A 23,889-nucleotide genomic window follows, 5' to 3' on the forward strand; every position below is an offset into this window, starting at 1 on the left:
GGGTACATATTTTTTAAATGCATCAAAAATTGGTTGTGTGCATTTTGTTCATTTTTTGCGAGTCGAACAAAAGTTTCGCGGGAGGGGGGACGGGGTTCAAACCCCTTTACCAGCCCATCAAATAAAAAAAAACTGGATACGACCTTGGCTTTAGCCCATTCTTTAATAATAATCAAGAGACAAACAAAATCTATGAACATTCACATAAAACAAAAGGTAGCCTACTTGTGTATTATATGGTACACATTCGAAAAGTGAAGTTAGGTTAATCCTAATGAAATATACAAACATATGATGAAAATACAATATTTTAGTAAAAACATTTTGAAAACTACAACAAAGAATTATGTTAAGGGGTGCCTAAAATAGGAGGGTTTTTGTATTAAATACCGGTACTTGGGCGCCATATGGGCCTTTACAAGAAAACCAGTCACGAAAAACCTGTTTTGACGGGTTACCGCTATACAGTAATACAATGATAGCGTGGTTTTCATTGCGTATACGATATTTAAACTGTTGTTTTTTGGGGTTTGGGGGTGGAAGGTATATAGGTTAGGTTCTGTATTTAATATATGCTATGCTTTACCCCCCCCCCCCTAATGTGCTAATATATAGCCCAAATTTGTTTATAAACTGTTATATATTCATGCTATTTTATTTTATTTCATTAGCATTAACCAAACTTGAATTTTTAGAAAGGCCCATATAATGCCCAAGTACCTAAATACCTAACCTAGTCCAACGAAAGTACCATCTATATATTAATTACTCAATAAAAATAGACCTACAACGTAGATTTCTACTGGGCCTAAGCTAATTTTCAAATACTGACAGGCATAAACCGGTTATTGTTTGATCTGTATATCCAAATCTGCGAGTGTCTCCCATATAATATAATAGTACCAAAAAGTTATCTTAAATTTAATTTAAATATACCCAGCTCAGCCGCCCGAATGCGTCCACTTTAAGTTGGTAATTCACCATTTCATATTTTAAGAACATTTATATTATTTGCGGATTTTCCCTTATCAAAACTAAACTCGGTACTTTCCCATTATATGGGCACCTACAAGGAAACCAGTCATGAAAAACCCGTTTTTGACGGGTTAATTCAATAGACGGCTTATGAGTAATGCAATCCGTAGCGTGGTTTTCATTGCGTATACGATATTTGTATTGTTGTTTTTTGGGGTATAGGGGGGGGGGGAGAGGTACCTAGGTTAGGTTAGATTACGTATTTAATATATGCTATTCTTTACCCCACCCAACCCCCCACCCCTAATCTGCAAATATATAACCTAAATTTGTTTATAAACTATTATATATTCATCCTATTTTATTTCATTAGCATTAACCAAACTTGACTTTTTAGAAGTGCCCATATAATGGGAAAGTACCCTAAACTCTAATGCCAATTTCTTAAAATGCTTAGATGCTTCTATCCCATCAAAAGAAGAAATTTCATTCAGTTTATCCTTTTAAATCTTCATTCAGCTTAATCACTTTGGCCTCCATTAACTGCTGTGTCTTAAATTGAAATAACACCCCTTGATAATATCCTCCTAGGGAATAAAGAATCAATCGGTCGATTCCCCCTATTCTTTTATGACTATACACAAAGGGGAATGTGTCTTAAATGTCGATGGTTATTATGAAGTCGAAACTATTCGGGAAGCTGATGAAATTTGATAATGCAAAAGGAAGCGACTTATTTATTTGATGTCGTGCATATGTTGGTCACTTACTGTTGAGGGGTCAAGGGTTTGTTGGCCTCTCATGTACACTTCATTTCGATGTTAGTATTTCTTGTAATGTCAGGGGGGAAAATCATCAATAGACGATTTGACGGTTTATCTAATCCTTAATTTTCTCCGTGGCATTCAAAAACCTATGGTGAATATTATGAAGAAACTTGTTTTTTTAACGTATCAGTATTCTTTTTTATGTCCGGGGAGAGCTTTGTATACAAAGTGAATGATGGAGGCAGTAGGGTTGGGGTCACGTTTGAATGTGCACATCATTTTACACCTTCCGAATCCTCTCCCCGAATTTTCCTCCAAAAATATTGGGCTCGCCGGATTTTCCCCGAAAATTGAATCGAACGATAATTAAAGATTTGTGTCTTGTGTTAACATCCGTAGATTTGTGAAAGTTGTTTTTTCAAGGAGATTTTTTTTTAAATATAATTTTCTTTTGGTAAAATTCGGAGAAACACCGAAAACTTGGGTATAGTGTAGTGGAATTAGTGGGTCGGATGCATTGTCGGAGTGAATCTTATATTATTAAATGAACCTTAATTATATATATATATATATATATATATATATATATATATATATATATATATATATATATATATATATATATATATATATATATATATATATATATATATATATATATATATATATATATATATATATATATATATATATATATATATATTATATTAATTGTCTTTAAGTAAATAAATATGTAAAAAGGTTGGTTGTATAAGATAAAATGAAATCGAAGTTGTTTTGCGGAAGAGAAAAAAACTGTCTTTCTTTTCACCGAGCTAAGCACGATCACTGGTCCTGATTCTTGTGTTCCTTACGAAGCCTGATGGTCCCCCCTAACGTTTCTCATGTAAAATTCATTTTCTAACTAGACTGATTGTTATTTTATTCGTTTTTTAAGTTTTAAAAGTAAGCCCAAAGAGGTAAAGGTCAAGAATATCAGCTCTTCAGAAGATGAAAAAGAGTTGGCAGAAGAAACAAAAAGAGAGACATTTTTAGATTGTTATTTTTAGGCTCATTTTCATGGTTTGATTCGTGTATTTGACAATTCATCTCTATCCCCCCTTTCTAATGATCTCATGTAGCCTTTGGATGTGTAGGAAAAAAAATATAAAAATTGATGAAAACTGATTCAAAACAGATAAAAATGGGGAAAAAACAAGTAGGAAATATAAGAAATAATGTAAAGTAAGAAATCATCATTTTGCGGTTCTTTTATATGACCTAGGGCTATGTGAGATAATTAAAGGAGGGCCGGGGATGAATTGTCAAAAACGCGAACCAAACTATAAAAATGAGTATAAAATTATCAATCTAAATATGTTTCTCTATTTATGCTAGCATGTCTCCTTCTAGAGAGCCACTATTATTCTTAACCTTTTTCATCCGAAGAAACTTGAAAGAACTTTGTTTTTTTTTAATAACTGGAAGCTCATAGTGACTGAAATTAAAAGTTTCAGTGGGTAATTAGCACCTGAACAATTCTAATACTTTTCGTACTATTTCCCAATACCAACCTTTTATAGTAATCATAAAAATGTCTTTGTAGAAATTCTACTTCTTGTCAAAATCTATGCTTATAGATTGTATTCTAGAATTAAAACCTTTATAACCTCACCCAATCTCCATTTAACTCGAGAAGGGAAAAGAAATATGGTGAAGATGGATGGACATTTTTCTATCGAGAGGAAGGGCAGAGTTGAAGCGTATCAGAGGGTAAGGGGAGTCGTAATAAGATATGAGATGCATATGTTGAAACTAAGGGGTCTTTATGCATGAGTGATAATCGTGTCCATGCTGTCGATGTTGTCCGTCTAGTTTGCATCAGAAACTAATTTGGTTTTCGATATTTCGGGACAGACTTTAATTCTGTATCCTGTTTTTTTGTTTCTTCCTTCTTTTCTTCTTCTTTTTATTATTGTTATTCTTTTTATATTTTTTTCATGAGAGACATTATTCATAATTTGGTTGTTTTATTTCCATTTTTTGTTTGTCAAGAGTTTTGTTTGTTAAGTATTTGATAAATATGTGGCCTGGTCGCCCAGTAGAAGTGCTGCCGTGTCTTTCTTTTGGCAGCCACTTGGATTGATGTTATGTGTTATATATTTTATAATAAAAATGAAATAAACTGAACTGAACTCAAGGCTGTGAAGCTGGAGTTGCACCTCCAGAAGCTAAGAGAGTCGGAGCCGGTTCTGCTAATAATCTATCATTTTTGTTCTGGATGGGGGAGCTTTTCCTTACTTTCATGTACAACCTGTCGATTCTGCCCGTCTAGTTTACATGATAAACTAATGTGGTATTTCAGAATGATTTTTTGTTCTCATTACTCGAAGCTGTGGTGTCGGAGTTACACCTGTAAAGATTATGAATGAAGCTCTGAACAGAACGGGGAAAAGGATGAGCATTCTCTGTTGCATTGGCCTCAGGTGGCTTGGTGCTGCTATGAGTTATTGTTGCGCATATTGTTAGTATTGGCAACTTTGTTCCTGCATGTTTTAGCCGCTAAGGTGAAAACAGAAAAGTGACAGGCGTATAGTAAGGATTGACAATAATTGAAAAACGATTTAATTTGGTTGAAATAGCGATATAAAGAACTGAATTAGTTACTAAATTTTGGCAACTCTGTCTGGCTCTTTAGGAGTGACCGGAATCGTAGGAACAACGTAATAGCGAAAATTTACAATAATATTTTTTCCAGTGGGGGCGAAATGGCGATAGGAAGAATTAAGTTAATTACTAAATTTCGGCAACTCTGTTTGACTTTTTAGGAATGTTTGGAATCATCAGAACAGCACAGAAAATTAATAGTAACATTCTCAGTTTGGGTGAAATGGCGGCAGGAAAAACTGAATTGATCATTAAGCTTTGGCAACTTTGCCTGCCTTTTTAGGAATAACTGGAATTATTGGAACACCGTAGTTGTGAAAATCGTCAAAAAAACCATCACTCCATCCAACACTGTTTTGACAATCGTCAAAACAGCATAGTAGGGGAAATTTTATAGTAATATTTTCAGTTTGTGTGGTAGAAAGACTTTAACTAAATTAAGTTCTGGCAACTCTTTTTAAGAATGACAGGAATCATCAGAACAACACTGAACGCTATTCTATTTGCATTGTTTGCTAAGTCTTTCGTGCTTGGTTCAATATCCATGGAAACGCTTAGAAACTCTTTTTCCCACTTATTTCCTATTCTGTCATTTTTCATTTATCATTTTTCATTAAGAAGATAAATTGTTTTGACACTATCCTGTATTCGATATATTGAAACGCTGAATGTTTTGCTTTACCGTTGGTAGGGAAAGAAAATAGCCAAATAAACAGAAGCGACACATTGGCACTTAAACGAACAGAAGTTAAAAATCACTAGCGCCACTGACAATATAGTATTACCTAGCAGAACTAGAAAATTTTAAACAAGCTTAAATTTACTTAATTTAAATCCATTTCAATTTGTATTTTAATAAAAAGTTCCTTTAAGTTAAACCAGCAAGTAATTGAAAGTAGATATATTCTTTGCTTTCAAACTCTTTTTCATGGATATAAAAGAGTTGAAGTAAGGATAATCAGGCGAATATAGGCTACTTTAAAACATAGAATGTAACTGCTGTGCCCTTTTGGGGAAACCGAGCTTTTAATCTTCAGACCGATGTAGAAAGCCGAACGAAAGTAAAAAATATTGGTTAAAAATAGATACAGCTACTTTTTAAATAAAGATTCGTAAAAGGTAATTTTCAGATTTTGGGAGGGAGGCAGTTTTGTATTTTTCCATTTTTTTCAATAAAAATACCAAAAAAATATATTTTTCAGGGTAAGGGCGGCGTTGCCCCTGTCACCTCCCACAATTGGTGTCCCTGCGCTTAGTATAGAAGCCGTAAAATTGACCTGGGATTTACAGTCTAAATAACCTCCTAATTGCATTGTCAATAAATTGCAGGGAAGCTTGAAGTTGGATAATCACCTGTCCTTTTAATCGTCCCAATAATGGGACTTATCTTTTTTTTGCAGCCTGATCTGGCGATTTTTGGACTGTCTTTCTAATGGTTCTTTTCTTAGACCAGTGGCAACCCTGTATGAAATTTCTTCTTCTTTTTCTTCTTAAAATTATGTCTAATATATTAACATATTACAATTTTTGCCCAGTTTTAACTCTTCTTCTTCAAAGTATGTATCTTTTTATTTAATCGAATTGGCGAGCTTCCTTTCTCCCCTTTCTTTATTTTTCGATTCTGTGTCAATTTCTGTCAATCTTCTTTTAACGAAAAGTTAATAATTTTAGGTTTTACAAATCCCTGTCTTCACATCAGATTTGAAAGATTCTGAAAATTTAAATTCAAGTTACTAGAGTTTTCAGAATCTGATAAATTCAGTATAGATGTTAATTGGTGTATTCAAATATTGTATTTCTTTTTGTATTCTGTGTGCTAACCTATACGTATTGTACTATTCTATAGCCAAAATGATACACCAAAAATACACCAAAAATGAATTTTGGTGTATTCAAATATTGTGAAAAATAACAATAATAATAGAGACGCTCGGCACGCAGTTTTAGCATAATAAAACAATAAGACTGAATATTACATAAAGTCTGTTTTTCTCTGCTTTTCTTCTCTTTAAGGTTTTTTCTTTTCGTCTTTATATACCTCCTTTTAGTAGATCTTGCCTGTTTTTGTTTTTTCTTTTCCTTTGTGCTATCCTTTTTTTTTAGATTTCCGGTATTTTGGGCTGTATTTTGTAGACTAAAAAATGAAATGATCTGTACGGTTTTATTGAACGCATAAAATCATTCAGTCAACCCGAAACTGAATAAACTCGGTGTATTTTGGTATAAATGTGAGTTTAAACATCTGGTGACCAGAATATAGAAATGTTTGAATTCTATGTTTTTACACCCGGATTATCTGTACCATCAATTACTTCGGGATATGCCACTAGTCTTAACTGATGGATAGCTACCTGCTAAATAGTTTGCTACCCAATTAACAAGAATTCTCCAGAGACTACACTGGCTCAAAGACCTTATTTTATCCTCACACCTACAGAGGGGGGTGGAATAACACCCGAAATGCCTGAGAATTGTTGACTCAAAACATTCTTAAGGGGTTCATTCTCCTACCTCGTCCTCTGAAAAGTTTCTCTTACCCCGCTTGAGAACTGAAGCAGTGACCATTCCTACCTCGTCCTCTGAAAAGTTTCTCTTACCCCGCTTGAGAACTGAAGCAGTGACCATCTAAACTTATTCTCGGCAAAGGTGATGGCAACCTCCATAAGTCTGGTGCCAGTTCCTAGTGGTTTCAGGTCTTCAACGTTTCAGGTCTTCAACGTTTCAGGTCTTCAACGTTTCAGGTCTTCAGACGTTTCAGGTCTTCAACGTTTCAGGTCTTCAACGTTTCAGGTCTTCAACGTTTCAGGTCTTCAGACGAGGCACCCTACATTTTCGTAATAGTGCATTAAACATTCTATTTACTTTGCGTTCTTAAGTCTTACGTGGTTCTTTCACGCTATGCCGTAGAACCTTTCAAACTAGTATAGCTTAAGAGTTGACGTAATATTATGTAACCTTACATAATTTTTGTCTCTAACGTAGTCAGTGCGCTACAGACAAAGCACTACAGTGCCAAGAATCCTCGAGATCTGCTTAGAATTTTACGTTTCGGAAGTTTATGTTGCGTTGTGGAAAAGTCAACACAGCAGCAACAAAATGGAATTTCTAGATAAATGGTTAATAAATTTGGAAAAAATATTAACAAACTCTTCCTAGAAAGCCTTTCATGCTTGATCAGAGCTGAAATATTCACCCCCACTTTTTTTTTAATAGTTTACTTATGATGGTCTTGAAGATTTTGGACGATGATTATCATGGTTTTATGGATTTTTGTCTTAGCTTAGCGTGAAAGGATATACTTAGCGTAACCTGACGTAACCTAATATCATAGAAAATTACATACGTTGGGTAAAAACGGCTTAAATCGATCGTTAAATTATGTTACGTGGACGTTTCATAATCATTTTAAATCCAATTGTTGCATGGGACAACATCCCCTCTTCTTCTGTTTAATTGAAAAAACGTTTGTAGGGGAATATTAGCATCTATTAATACTATTTGTATTCCTTACTTATTTCAGGAGACCTATATTCACCTATGTTGAAATATTTTTATGGCTTGTCGTGTAAGCTTTGCTTCAATTCCTCTTTGCACTTAATAACAGATCTTCTACGTTTCTTCGTGTTGCTCAATTTTTCTGACACTTGGAAAGCCTTCGGATACTCTGAAACGCTGTTAGTATTCAACAATGCAGTAATATTGTGCTCAATCGTTCACTTTTACTTCCCATAAACACGCAGAAACAATACACATTTTGTTCAATTTTTCATAGCATTTGAAAACCTTTCAGATATTGTAAAACGTTGTAAGAATCCAAGAATGCAACAATGCAACAATCTTATCCTCATTCACGTCACTTTATTGCTTCGCGAAAGCACACACATTTTGTTTGTGAGCACTTACATTTTGTTTGTGAATCTAGTTTTTTTCAGAAAAGCTCTGAAGGACAGTTTCCCTTTTATTCTTGTGTTTAGCTTTCTTAAAGCTTGAAATTTTTTCAGATACCTTTAAATGCTGCTACAATTAAAGGGTGTTATAATGTTGTGCTCACTCGTTTCATTGTATGCTTCACGAAAACACAAAAAAACGGTATACATTCATGCACAAGGCCTTATCCATTGAGAGGGGGGGGGGGGTTGAGCCCCCCCTGAAATGTTCGTCCGAGTTGTAAAAACGTAACAAAAATGAACATAAACAAGTTTTGATGCGTTTTTAAATGTTTTTTTTTTTGTATATTCCCCCAGAAAAAAACTTTTTGTATCCCCCTCCCCCCCAAAAAAAAATCCTGGATACGACCTTGTTCGTGCATATAGTTTTTACAACCCCCGCAAAGCTTTCAAATACTGCAAAACGTTGTTGGAATTTAAGGGTGGTGTACTCTGCTCTACAAAAGCACACAAGGACAACTTGAATTTAAAGTGTGTGTCAGCCTTTTCTAAAGTTTGCAATTTTTTTCAGATATCTTAAAATGCTGGAAGAATTCAAGAGTGTTATAATACTGTGCTCAATCGTTTCGATGTGTGCTTCTCAGAAGCCGTCAAGTCAAAGGTTTGAACGGGAACCTGAGGATCAGACTGCAGTATATGGTGAAAGTGTTGTTCTTGCTTGCCGTGTCATCAACAAGTCTGGACAAGTTCAGTGGACCAAAGATGATTTTGGACTAGGGACGGATAGGGAGCTAAGCGAGTTCGAACGATACTCAATGATTGGAACTGATGATGAAGGTATTGACAGTCTTTTTAGTCACTTTTTCATACAGTTTGTTTTCTTATGTGCTATTAGCAGGGAGAATGCTGTTGCCCAATTTTTGATCAACACAGATCTTGCGGCATTTGTGCCCCCCAATATATCTTTGTTTCCATGCTCCCTTTTGCGAAAAAAGAAGAAAAGAAGAAGATTGTGTCACTATGCCTCCCCTTCCTAACTGCGCCTCCCCTAACTCGTAGGATACGATGATAATAACTGTTAAATGGCGCACTCACAACAATTGTGGTGCAGTGGGTCCATATCTTGGCTGCTGTAATGCAAGCAGTGGTATTTGATATTTCTTTTATACCCATCAAAATGTTCCAGATTCCACAACTATCTTTGAGCTCGATCGACTGATTTTGTCCATTTCCCTTATCTTACTTAACTTTCAAAACAGTTAGAAGTTTCCGTTTTTTTTAACGTTTTATATTGACCTTCCCCGTTTGCATTTTTCTTTTTTTATTTTATGTTTTCATTTTTTAAAGCCTATGTTGTACATATTTTATATATTAATTTGTTATATATATTATCAAATTTACGTATATATTTTATGTTTCTCATATTTAATTTTTATATTTTTTTTTGTTTTATTTTATCTATGTATATAATTTTCATCCCTTTTGTCTCTGCTGTCCTCGTTTGTAATTTTTTTTTTAAATACGAACTTTTAATACCAAAATAATTGCTCCTTATCTGCGATGAATATCAAAGTCAACTAGTCGAAGTTAACGTCGAAGTCTAAGTAAACAACGAATCTTTAGTTACAGTACAAGAACTCGAAATGGATTTGCAGTTTTTCTTCTACAAAATTTATCTTGAAATTACACCTTAGCGATCATTGCAGTTTATATTTGCCTGTATATCCCTGATGCCCGAATAAGTTCACCACTTTTGCCTCCTAAACCTATTACTGCCAAGATATAGAATTTCACTGCTCCCACTCACAATTTGAGGGAGATCACATTCACAGCTCCCCCTCACAGTCAATGTCTCCTCCTAAAAGCTTCTTGAATTTGGCTAAGAGTTAGTTTTTCATTACATCCCGGCATTTTGTTACAGCCTAAGTGTTACAAATAACAAGAGGTAAAACAACGAGGAATTATTTTGAGACAATAAAATTGTACTAAATGAGTATTTCGGCTCAATATCTAACAGCTGTCTGCAAAGCAAGTAAATAAATACAAAACTGGACTCAAAATAAGACATTATTCACATCCAAGTGGTACATTTAAAAAGTTGGTTCTGAAGTTTACTTACATCATTTTTTTTTTTCAACCTAGTGTATGAGAAAATACTTGACAATTAAAACTAAAGTCAAAACAGTACTAGCATCAAAATGAAATTTTACTAAATGAATATTTCGGCTCTATATCTAGGATAAATCATCAGCAAAGCAAATAAATAAATATTTGAATTTGGACTTCAAACAAAACGTTATTTACGTTTAAATTTGTTTACATCCCTTTTGTATGGTTTTCAACCGGGTGTAGAAGAAGCACCTAGACATTGAAACGACTAATTATGCATATTCTCAAAGCCTTAATTACATTGATATTTTATTTAGCCCTTTCAGCATTTTTAAGTTTAAATTTCACACAGCAAGGGCTCATGATTAAATGTTTTTAAGCTTTCGAAACTTTTATCAGAATAATGAATAAATCCTCTCCTAGCATAATCACCATTATCTCAACAAACTTTGAACTTGATTTTTTATTCTCTCTCATTTTATTTCACATTATAATCTAGGTTTTGAAATAGTTCGCTCCCTAATGGGAGCGTGTTTTATCACCAAGTACAAACATCGATGTCCCAAAATTATCTTTGAGTGTTAATCCTTTTTTTTCCACTCCGTAAAGTGGCTGACAGAGCTTTTAGGGGGGGCGAGAGTCTAAACATTGAAGATTTTTCCGGAAACAGAGAGCCAGGAAATGTCGAGGTGAACTTTAGTAGCCGTGAAAAGGCTAAGAATTTTGAATAAAAGCCTGGATATAAACATAGGCTTAGTTGTCTTTGAATACTTGTAACTATAGATTGGGTTTGCTCTTTACTAGGCTGCTCCTAAGAGGCAACCGTGATAAAATATGTCATGTGTACGTGTGATAGTACGTTTAAATGTATGTAATACGCTATAATAATCTGTAATACTTGCAGTGTTGCCACCCTGGCCTGGAAGAATTTACTAAATCTGAATGGAAAAATTTACTGAATCGCATCTGTTTATACTAAATGGTCAAAATTTCTTTTTGCGCGCACCATCAAGCATCAATTTTAACTTTAGGAGGATAATCAATAGGATTTTCACAATCTTTTTTCCTTTTTCTTTTTCTTTTTTCCTCTTTTCCTCTTTCTTTCGTTTTCATAGTCTGATTGAAAATTCTGGAAACCTATAATAGCCACAATATCTAACGTAATCGAAATCAGATTTTGTAATGAATGAACCCTAATTTTTTCCCTGAATTCATGGAAAATAACAAAACTTCTGTATACAATAAATCATGAGTTTTTACTAGATTTCGGGAAATTTACTAGATCCTCTAAATCTATTAGATTTTTATTTACTAGATCTAGTAAAATCCTACTGGCGTTGGCAACCCTGAATACTTGTAATTAATATGTATGTGTATGTGTGATAGTACGCGTAAATACACGTAATGGGCTATAATAAGTTGTAACACATGTTAAATACGTATGTGTATCGTGTGATAGTACGCGTGAATACACGTAATGAGCTATAGTAAGTTGTAATTCATGTTATATGTTTAATAAAATATGCCATGGCTGATCCACATTTTCTCTTTTAGTCTTGTAATTTTTTGTTTTTCCGGGTAGCAGGAAAAGGGTTTTATCCTAATAATTTGTATTGCATGTTGAAATAAAACGGTGTTTTTGAAATGTTTTTATATTTCATTTTTTTAGTCTTTGGTAAACCTTTTGGGTGAAAGCGTGAAGTAATACATGTATTAGGATGTAATACGATAAATAATATCAACGTCCTCCCAAGTATTTTATTTTTATTTGTCTTATACTTTCCTTGTTCTGGTAGTTTCCTGCTCCAGTCTGCCACATTTTCCAAAGAGGATTGTTGCTTAATAATAAATAAAGGCAGCACGCTATAATAAGTTGTAATACATGTTATTTGATGACTTCTTGTAGAATACTTTATGTCTGACTTTTAAATCATTAAAATTTTATTTTTCTGGGTAGTGGTAAAAATTGGAAAAAAATTAGTACATTTTGAGATAAAAGAGCAGTTTTTAGATTTTTTTTTTCATTTCATTCTCTTTAGTCTTTGGTAAATCTTTTGGAGGAAAAAGAAGTAATGCATGTAATACGGTGAACAGTTATACATACATGGAATAATTATGCATGTAATACGCAGTAATAAGCTGTAATACTTGTTATACAAATATCCCTTATAAATTACATAAAATAATTCTTATAAAATATGCCTGATTTTTATATCTTGAAAATTTCATTTTTTCCAAGTAGTAGAAAAAAAAATTCCACTTTCTCGTGTATTTTTAGACAAAAGTTTTTTTTCAAAATTTGTATTTTATTCTTTTTCTAAAGCTAGCAAATAAGTTTAAATCTAAATAATATTTTTTATATGTCCATTTTCATTTATTCTTTGTTAAATATTTTACGATTGAAATGTAAATCTTCATATTTCGCATTAAAAATTCATACTTTATACTAAAAAGTTTCAATTAGAAAGGTTCTCGTCGAGATCATGGCAACCTTTCTTTCGAACAATCAATAGCCATATCATTACTTGTATAATATACCTTATATACCATATACCTTACCATATACCTTATACCTTATACCATATACCTTATATACATTGCTTGTATATAAGGCAAAGTTAGTAGGATAAGAATGCTTTGATGCTACTGTGTAATTTTTGCAGAAATCCTTTGTAGTCTTTAAATCATCTTCTAGTCTATTCTTTTTTGTGCTTTTACGCACTACTACTAACGACTCACTGCAGCACCAAGCCGCCTGAGGAGCTCATCTACGTACGCTCTTCCTCCTCCCCAATCTATTAAAAGCCTCCCTCTACTAAGAAGTTCCAGTTCTCCCTAAGTCCTTCCTTGCGACCCCCCTCTCACGCCATTCAGGGATAACTTGTTTTTTGTTTGACCCTAGATGGTTGGCCTGACGGTTATAGAAGAAGTTTTTAGATGGATAGGCTGAAACATGGAACCGAGAACGTCAGGAGACGCGAAAGCGGACTTTTTAAGTGCGTCTAGATACGCTGAAAGGCTAAGAATTCGAAATAGAAGCCAAGTTTTAAACTTTCGCCATTGTGCCCTTCAAATGTATTGGAAGGGCACATAGGCTCGATTCGTCAAGAGGAGGAGGGGGCGGATGATTTATTTTTCAGGGAGGAACAAATATGGAAATCATAATAGCTGGTGGGTTTCGCGGGGTCAGGCTCTAAGTTTTTCTTTTTGCTTTTTCTTGTTTTTGTATTTTCCCGGTTATTTTTTTAATGTGCTCTTTCCTATTGTTATTTTTACTGTTAAATAGCAATCCTAAAATATCTTGATTTTTTCATTTTTTAAGGCTTGTTTTGATTTGTTGTTTGATTGGGACAAAAAAAAAATGTTTTTCCTATATTAAATCGTGTGCATGTTTATTAAAATGTACATTAAACTCCTGTACACAGCGCAATTTATTTTCAAAGCTTTAACCAATAATATCTAATTAATGAGTAGGCTATCTATACTACAAGATTAATTAAAGGTAAGCTTATATCAAATCAATTCAGGGGGATCACTCTACGTTTATATCATTTTTAATCTGATGCTAATTCTTTTATGGTTTAATGTTTTAACCACTTAATGTTTAATGTTTAAGTGAAGTTGAAACCACTTCTTCATCTAACTTTGACAACTTCTATCCTGAACAGTTTTAGTGCCAATAATGTTGATAGAAAATAATATGTCAAACCAATTTTTGAGACATTTCTCTATAATTGAAAAGCAGATCTGATTCTAGTGATGTGATAATGCAGATTTCAGGAGAAAGTGGGTTTCTGATTGATGGAATCCATTTAGGGAAGCAGATACGGGGGAATCGTTTTCGTTAGTAAGATTACAGTGAACTAGACCAGTATCATCAATCATTTTTAAAATATCTGAGTTTATATTTCTATCATTTTCACTCTTAATCTGAAATTAAAAGAAAGAATAAAAAAAAGCAACAATATTTCTAAAGTGCATGAATCTGATTTTTTATGTAATTTCTCAGAAATTTTCAATGATCTTGTTTTTTTAAACCATCATTTAAAATTATAAATAGTTTGTCAAGAGTGGCGTCAATTCACAAAAAAAAATGTTAAGGGGGCGTGGGAGGGGCAAAAGGCGTTTTTAAATGAAAATAAAAAAGGTATTTTTCAATGAATATAGCAAAAAAATGGGTTTTCAAAATCTAGGAGAGGCATGGGCAAAAAAATATGGGGGGTAGTATACTCCCCCTCCCCGAGTGACGCCCTTGTTTGTCAGTAGTAACTTTGGATTTTATTGGTTTCCCATCATTTATGCCTCCAGCAGCGAGAAGAGAGAGAGGAGTTAGGAAAAGAATATTTCTCTCCCGTTTTAAAGACCCAAATTATAAAAAAATGCAATTTTTCCTAACATTCGGATAAAATTTTTGAATTTCTATGCAAAAGAACTTTATTCTGACCCTAATCACACCCATTACAGTATGATCTCACCAGCGAACAGAATTCAAAAGTGAATTAATATAAAGTATTTTAACTTCACTCTAAGATTAGCTGCCTCATTTTAGAGGACAACAATATTTTCAGATGTTTAATCATTCTTCTATATTATGACCTGGACCTTGGAAACTTTTTACAAGGGAAATTCCTGTTGATCTTTAAAAGGATTAAAACTAAATTCTTTCAAATATTGCTTGTTGTATCCCTGACAACAGAATGTCCCCTTTTCTTGGCCCCATTACGTAAATTACATCTAACCATTATACATTTATAATATTGACCCTAATTTGAGGCTATTGTTACGTTATGTTTTGCGTAATGTTAATCCGTCAGTGGATATTTCTTTCATGTAATTAAATAAAGTTTTTTGAAATAAGGTCTTACCCTGATTAAATGTATCTACTTATCTTGTAATATGTGCATGTTTGTTTCTTGTTCAAAATCATCCCTTTATTTTAGGGATATCCAAGCTAGGGAGCAGGGAAACTTGTTTGCTCTTTGTGCTTTCTTGACTAAACAAATAAACAATCTGCACTGTTTTCAAATGCAACTTAAAATGCAGCAAAGTAATTTGTTGAAGCAAACTACTTTGTTGAAGCATATATATATATATATATATATATATATATATATATATATATATATATATATATATATATATATATATATATATATATATATATACATATATATATATATGGATATATATATATATATATATATATATATATATATATATATATATATATATATATATATATATATATATATATATATATATATATCAGGATACACATATATATATATATATATACATATATATATATATATATATATATATATATATATATATATATATATATATATATATATATATATATATATATATATTTATATATATATATATATATATATATATATATATATATATATATATATATGTGTGTGTGTGTGTGTGTGTGTGTGTGTGTGTGTGTGTGTGTGTGTATATATATATATATATATATATATATATATATGTGTATATATATTTATATATATACATATATTTATATATATATATATATATATATATATATATATATATATATATATATATATATATATATATATATATATATATATATATATATATATATATATATATATATATATATATATATATATATATATATATATATATATATATATATATATATATATATATATATATATATATATATATATATATATTAAACATCCCTAGGTCCTTCGCCGCCCATATACTCTGCAGAATTGAGTTCCACGCACCAAAATATTTTTCGGTTGGAGCCATGAATATATCAGTCTCATTTGGTGCGTTAATGGTATTTTTGTTAACAAAAAAGAACATTACGAAGGTAGGAAGGGGATTGTCTACCCCTTCAACCCTCGCGCTAAAAACTGACTAATATTTCCATGAAACTATTTTAGGATGGAACAGACAGTCAGTTGGCTTTTGCCAATGTTTTTAATGATTGCCTTTCCAAAGATTTGAAAGTTCTAATTTCTAAAGAAAATTTAACTAATAGGAAATATTCTCGAAGCATCGTGATATGCAGGTTGAACTTTTGATCACAATGCACTTATGTTGTGGTATTCATTCTTAAAGTATGGAGATAAAAAAAAAGACATCAGCCTAAACAGCAGGATTTTTGGGAGGAGTATAGAAGTCTCCCTAATATATAAATGGAAGATTTCTATTCATTTGAAGTTTTAATCTCGCTCTTTACTTTTTTTTAAAAATCCTTTTCATTTAATTCCTGATTGTTTTAATAGCAGATGTAGGTCTATGCTGTCTTAAATCCCCTCAATCTGCCCATTATGTTAAATCCTACCTTTTTTATAACAATGTTTCCAGAATCAAACAACCCATTTAGGTTTATTTACTTAATGCACTTAAATATGATTATCCTTGTTAATATAGGGTGACTTGTCACCCTCAACTCTCCTCCTCCATAAACTAAAATTTTAAAACAATTTCGGAGATAGGGACTGCTATAGACAAAATGAATTTCCATGTCAAAAACGTCTTACAAATTTAAATCATATATTAAATTACATTCGTTGAATACATGAAAAAAAAGCTTTCTTTTTAAATCAGTTAAACATTCATAATTATCTATTGTCCATTTACTGAATTGTAGTTTTCAGCAAAGTGCAATCGACCATTTAACATTATGAATGGGAGTCGAGGGAGCAGCAGACACCTCCTATTCAGGGATTCTGCCTGTTCAAGTTTTAACCTCATACTTCACTTTTACTAAAAAAAAAAAGTATGATTGCATTGAATTTTGTTTAATTTTTTTCCGTAAAAGTTGCATTTGGTGAATTAAAAATTCAAGACTGTGTTTTTTCTCCTTTCATCCAGCATACTTTGATGCCAGTTAAACAAAATTTATAATGATTTATAATAAATTTATAATAATTTATAATAATTTATTTATAACCCGTTAATGAACATAGAAGAAAAGCAGTGTACAAAGAAAAAAAGGAAAAAATACAAAATACAAAAACTCTACAAATGAACGAAAATACGGATGAACCTGTGGTGTGGCCTGAGCTTGCCAGGAGCTGACTTTAGGAACTTAACGTGAAGTAACTCAGACTTATTCGTCATATCAGGTGCAGTATAATTATGAATAAGTTTTTTGGTTCTGAGTACGCTTTCCACGGTTCCGCCGCGCTTGGCACTCTGAGGCAAGTGTCATCGGGTGCAAGGCCGTACAAATGTTTGTTTGACTACTGAAAACCTAACAAAAATGGATCTATATAAATTTTGTATGCGTTTTTTGTAACCCCCCCCCGCCCCGAAAAAAATCTTTGAGTAACCCCCTCCGAAAAAAAATCCTGGGTACGGCCTTGACCGGGTACAGATGATTTATGAGAGTCGGGCATCCCTCGTCTAAAGCAAAACCTAGTTAGTGTTTTTCAAAAATGGTGTTTGATTTTTGCGAAAGTTGGTATTATTGTGCTGTCTACTATGCTTTGGTTTAAAACGCTCTTATTGGAATATAAACCTTGCATTTATAATTAGTGATTTCAAGAACCCTTAATTACCCATTGTAATGGAAGTCACATACGTCGACTGTTGTAGTATGTACTTACCACTGTAGGCTATATAAAATTAGATTGTACAATCATTCCCTATCTCAACCATTAGACAAAGCCGGACAGAGATGCAAGTGCTCCGGAGTACATAGAAACATAAGCGACATTAGATTTTTTCACGGGTAGACAACTCAGATTTCTCCGCGTAACTTGGCTCCACCTTTGTAACACTAACTTTTAAAGAATCTTATTTTAAATTAAGCTATTCCAACACATATATAAAAATCGGTAATTAGTAGTGTAATGTTATTATTAGATGTTTTTAGAAATTACAAGTCTCGAAATGGTTTTAATGGCATTTGAGAAAGGTTCTGCCAAAATAACATGTTCCAGGATAATATACACTGGACCACTGATGGCAGATTCAAATAGAGGAGCTGTTTTTAAGCGCCGATAATGTAGTAGCCAAAGTTACTGAGTTCGATTATACGGCATAGAAAATTACTGAGTTCGATTATACGGTATAGAAAAATTACGGTATAGAAAAATTACTGAGTTCGATTATACGGTATAGAAAAATTACGGTATAGAAAAATTACTGAGTTCGATTATACGGTATAGAAAAATTACGGTATAGAAAAATTACTGAGTTCGATTATATGGTATAGAAAAATTACTGAGTTCGATTATAAGGTATATAAAAATTACGGTATAGAAAAATTACTGAGTTCGATTATACGGTATAGAAAAATTACGGTATAGAAAAATTACTGAGTTCGATTATACGGTATAGAAAAATTACGGTATAGAAAAATTACTGAGTTCGATTATACGGTATAGAAAAATTGCGGTATAGAAAAATTACTGAGTTTGATTATACGGTATAGAAAAATTACTGTATAGAAAAATTACTGAGTTTGATTATACGGTATAGAAAAATTACGGTATAGAAAAATTACTGAGTTTGATTATACGGTATAGAAAAATTACGGTATAGAAAAATTACTGAGTTCGATTATACGGTATAGAAAAATTACGGTATAGAAAAATTACTGAGTTCGATTATACGGTATAGAAAAATTACGGTATAGAAAAATTACTGAGTTCGATTATATGGTATAGAAAAATTACTGAGTTCGATTATACGGTATAGAAAAATTACGGTATAGAAAAATTACTGAGTTCGATTATACGGTATAGAAAAATTACGGTATAGAAAAATTACTGAGTTCGATTATACGGTATAGAAAAATTACGGTATAGAAAAATTACTGAGTTCGATTATACGGTATAGAAAAATTGCGGTATAGAAAAATTACTGAGTTTGATTATACGGTATAGAAAAATTACGGTATAGAAAAATTACTGAGTTTGATTATACGGTATAGAAAAATTACGGTATAGAAAAATTACTGAGTTTGATTATACGGTATAGAAAAATTACGGTATAGAAAAATTACTGAGTTCGATTATACGGTATAGAAAAATTACGGTATAGAAAAATTACTGAGTTTGATTATACGGTATAGAAAAATTACGGTATAGAAAAATTACTGAGTTTGATTATACGGTATAGAAAAATTACGGTATAGAAAAATTACTGAGTTCGATTATACGGTATAGAAAAATTACGGTATAGAAAAATTACTGAGTTCGATTATACGGTATAGAAAAATTACTGAGTTCGATTATATGGTATAGAAAAATTACTGAGTTCGATTATACGGTATTGAAAAATTATGGTATAGAAAAATTGCTGAGTTTGATTATACGGTATAGATTTATATACAGTGGTGCTTACTGTGTTTTGCTTAGAATTGTTATTAGTGGCGTCAAACTTTGTAAATTTCAACCGTGGGGCATATTAAAAGTTACTTTGTAGCTTTGATTGGTGGGGAGCTGTTATGTTCTTCTTTTGCTTCTACTTGAGTACAAATACTGCTTGAATATTTCATCCAAGCACTTCGACGGTGTACTTAGCAAAATTGAAGCAGTTCTTAAAATACTTAACAGAAGTACTGACTTTAAAGTGCAAGGTCGTAAAATAATACCACTACTACCAAGTCGACATTAGTATGTACTCGACATGTTTCTTAATCATCAATATTTACATTTTGACTTTATTTAATATATAAGCCGTCACAGATATAAATTACTACGCTATGAAAAAAATTGCTTACGCTTAGCAATCGCTACGCCTTAAAAAAAACACCTTCATCCAAATACGACCAAGTCGACATTAACACATCGACATCATCAAGTCGATATCATTAATACTTATACTGGAACTTTCCACAACCACATGCCACAGAAGCTCGTCTAAAACCACAAGTGACGTATAAGTCCAAAATTTAGGAAGAAGTAGAAGATCTTTTAGGGAAGCATGGCTTAACCTTAGAACTGAACAGGGAATGTCAGCTACCCTCCTCCTCCCTAGTTGCCTAAACAGATACAAAAAGGATATATAGCAACTTCCTGATAAATATTTTAATTTTCGGTACTGGTGCTTTACATGGGCACTTCTAAAAAGTCAAGTTTGATTAATGCTAATGAAATAATATAAAATAGGATGAATATATAATAGTTTATTGACAAATTTGGGCTATATATTTGCATATTAGGGGTGAGGGGTAAAGCATAGCATATATTAGATACGTAACCTAACCTAACCCAGGTACCTTTTCCCCCTTAAACCCCAAAAAACAATCGTTTAAATATTGTAATTCATTGAGAAACCACAGCTTTGCAGTCATTTATATATAGCGGTCTCTTGAGAATAGCCTGTTTGACGGGTTTTTCGTGACTGGTTTCCTTGTACAATATATAAAAGTGTCCATATAACGCACCAGTGCCCAATTTTCTTCCAGACCAATTATTTTCAAACTTTAGTCCTGGGGACATCTTGCCAGGTTTTTCCTCTTGAAACAAATTCTATGAATTTTCCTGTGCTTGGTGCTTAAAGGCTCGTTTTTATGCTCGAATTCTCCTGCGGGTTTCCTTCATGCCAATCGTAAGAGGGAGAAATGAGGGGCTGTTTTGAAGATAACTTGTCTCCTCATCTTTTCTTGTCTCTACATAAAGAGTATTTACTCTCTCTCGAAAATTCCAGTTCATCCTTGCTTTCTAGTTTTGCTTGTAGGGAATTTAGATTTCTGTCTAAAAGAACAGGGCTCTGTATGATTTAGTACCATTATACATAGCAGACAATTTCCCTCTTAATTTACAGAAGGAGAATTTAAAGAGGGTCTGCTAGGCATAATCAGGAACCAGCGGGAGAAAGCTTGGAAGGGATATAGCTTAAAATTGGGACAAACTGCTGATATGAAAGGACATTACTCAACTGAAGAAATTCGTATTTGACTCGTTATCGTGTATCCCTGTTTTGTATCTAAGGGATGTAGGACTAATATATTGGGTAATTTATTATGTCCCTTCTGCTATTGCTCACTTGGTGACTAGTCATATTGTTCCCTCCCTCCCTCCCTCAGGCTTACTAATTTTCTCATAAAATGGCTAGGACTCCAAGAAGGAAAATCCGAGAAATTTGTCTTTATTGTTCTTTTTCAATCTGTTAATTTAAAGTTGCAAGGTCAACTAAAAAGGGAAATCGTCCTAAAATTAGATTATCTTATCCATTTCTCGGAATTGTTATGTTAATTGTATCCTTCCTATATGTGTAAATTAAATAAAAAAAACAAGTTTTTTCAACTGAAAGCAAGGAACAACATTAAAACTTAGAACGAAAAGAAACTATTACGTATATGAGGGGGTTCACCCCCTAGTCAATACCTCGCTCTTTAGGCTAAAGTTCGAATTTTGTTCGAATCACAAACCCCTGAATCACAAATGCCGTTTAATTAGGATAAATAGCTCTTTTGAAAGTACTAAAAAAAACTTTAGCGTAAAGAGCTAGGTATTGGCGAGGGTGCGAACCCCCTCATATACGTAATAATTTCTGTTCGTTTTAAGTTTTAATGTTGCTCCTTACTGTCAGTTGAATTTTTTTATTTAATTTCTGATCGTCTTTTAAATAATGCTGGAAAATCCGGCTCCCCATTCATGAGAAATGTCCCTTCCCCCATGAAAACATCCTTGCAGCCTTTCCCCTGGGAACTATGTGGCGTGAAGTCATCCTGAAAGAAAGATTTATTAGATTTTCGACTATGCTGAACAAAATGGCTATCTCAAAACTTCGATCAGGTGACTTCGGGAAAAAATGAGCGTGGGAGGGGGCATAGATGCCCTCCAATTTTTTGGTCAGTTGAAAAGGGCACTAGAACTTTTAATTTTCGTTTGAACGAGCCCTCTCACGATATTCTAGGACAGCTGGATGGATGCGATCACCCTTGAAAAAAAATAAATAAAACAAACAAAAAACACGCATCCGTGATATTTCTTCTGGCAAAAAATACAAAATTCCACATTTTTGCAGATAAGAGCTTGAAACCTCTACAGTAGAGTTTTCTGATACGCTGAATCTGATGGTGTGATTTTTCATTAAGATTTAATCACTTTTAGGGGATGTTTCCTCCTTTTTTCGAAAATAAGGTAAATTTTTTCAGGTTCGTAACTTTTGATGTGTTAGACTACATTTGATGAAACTTATATATTTAAAATCCGCATACAAATCCAATTCTTTTGATATATCTATTAGTATCAAAGTTCAGTTTTTTAGAGTTTCGGTTACTATTGAGCTGGGTCGCTCCTTACTTGCACTGTTCGAAAAGTGAAAATATGAGTATAAGTTTGGCAATCATCTACAAGGCCGTATCCAGGAAGGGGAGGTAGGGGATTTGACCCCCCCCCCCCCGAAATTTTTGTCCGACTCGTAAAAATGTAACAAAAATGAATATACATAAATTTTTGATGCGTTTTAAAACTTTGCCTTGTAACCCCCCCTCCCCCCTCTCAAGAACCGATTATCGATGCTTGAAACTGAATAGATAATCTGTGACTAAAATGAGATTTTCACACGAGATGCGTAATTGTTACTATAATTGCGAAATTTCGCCGTGCGCACTGCATATTATTGTTTGCAAACAATCATGATTTTTCACATTTTTACCAGAGTCGGCTTGAAAGAACGTAATTCTTATTTCGTTTAAAAGTGTATCACACGGAATCAGACCAATGGATTGTGAATTCTGCAGAATTAGAATTGCTATCGAATTCGGTGAGAAACATACATTAGTCGTGCTGCCTGCGCTCCAGAATGAAATTATCATTAAATTATTAATTAATTAATAAGTATCTATATGCGTTCCGAAACACCAGATAATAAAAACAAGGACACTTCTTTGTATTACAAGCGCAAAAACGACTAAAATTCTATTACTATTTTGACCACACAGGGGGTTGAATTTGTATTTACGAGCAAGGGCGGATCCAGGATTTTTTTAGGGGGGGAGGCAAAATAGGTTGATCCGATAAATTTGCGTTAGGTGCAAGTTTAATTAACGCAAACTTATGTTAACTAAGTAAACTGCACTACTTTAGACTCAATGTTAGGGGTGGGGGTGCGCGCCCCCTGGATCTGCCACAGGTTACGAGCCATGTATTTGTGCATTATTCGGTACACACTCGAGAATGTGGATCTACAGATAATACGATAACCGGTTTCTTCGTTAGTTTCTTTCAGCTTAGCGTGAAACAAACTAAGAAAAGTGACGGAATATAGATGGGAAATATATAATTTGGGCTATATATTTGCACATTTGGGGGGGGGGGCTGGATAAAGTATTCGGACAGATTGAGCTTAGAAGACACTTCTTACTTCATAATATGCAGGATACTTGTAGTTAACACATTTTGCATGCAAACCATCTTTACTCACCCCCCCCCCCTAATGTGCAAACATATAACTCAGGTTTGTTTCTAAAGTATTATATTTTCATCATATTTTGATATATTTCATTAGGATTGATCAACCTTCATTTCTCGAGTGTGTATCGAATA

General features: G+C 33.0%; 1 protein-coding gene across 1 annotated transcript in view; it reads left to right on the top strand.

The window, feature by feature from the left end:
• Positions 1-23,889, top strand: part of LOC148950046 (irregular chiasm C-roughest protein-like) — a 236,950-nt gene that overhangs the window by 78,272 nt on the left and 134,789 nt on the right. The window contains exon 2 of the mRNA XM_089092086.1: positions 8,847-9,112. Coding sequence (XP_088948212.1) covers positions 8,857-9,112 — 256 coding nt within the window. The 5' untranslated portion in view covers positions 8,847-8,856. The remainder of the gene's footprint in view (positions 1-8,846; positions 9,113-23,889) is intronic.

This window comes from Artemia sp. Qi Xiang Cuo, chromosome 7, assembly GCF_049724085.1.
Source record: "Artemia sp. Qi Xiang Cuo chromosome 7, ASM4972408v1, whole genome shotgun sequence".
NCBI lineage: Eukaryota > Metazoa > Arthropoda > Branchiopoda > Anostraca > Artemiidae > Artemia > Artemia sp. Qi Xiang Cuo.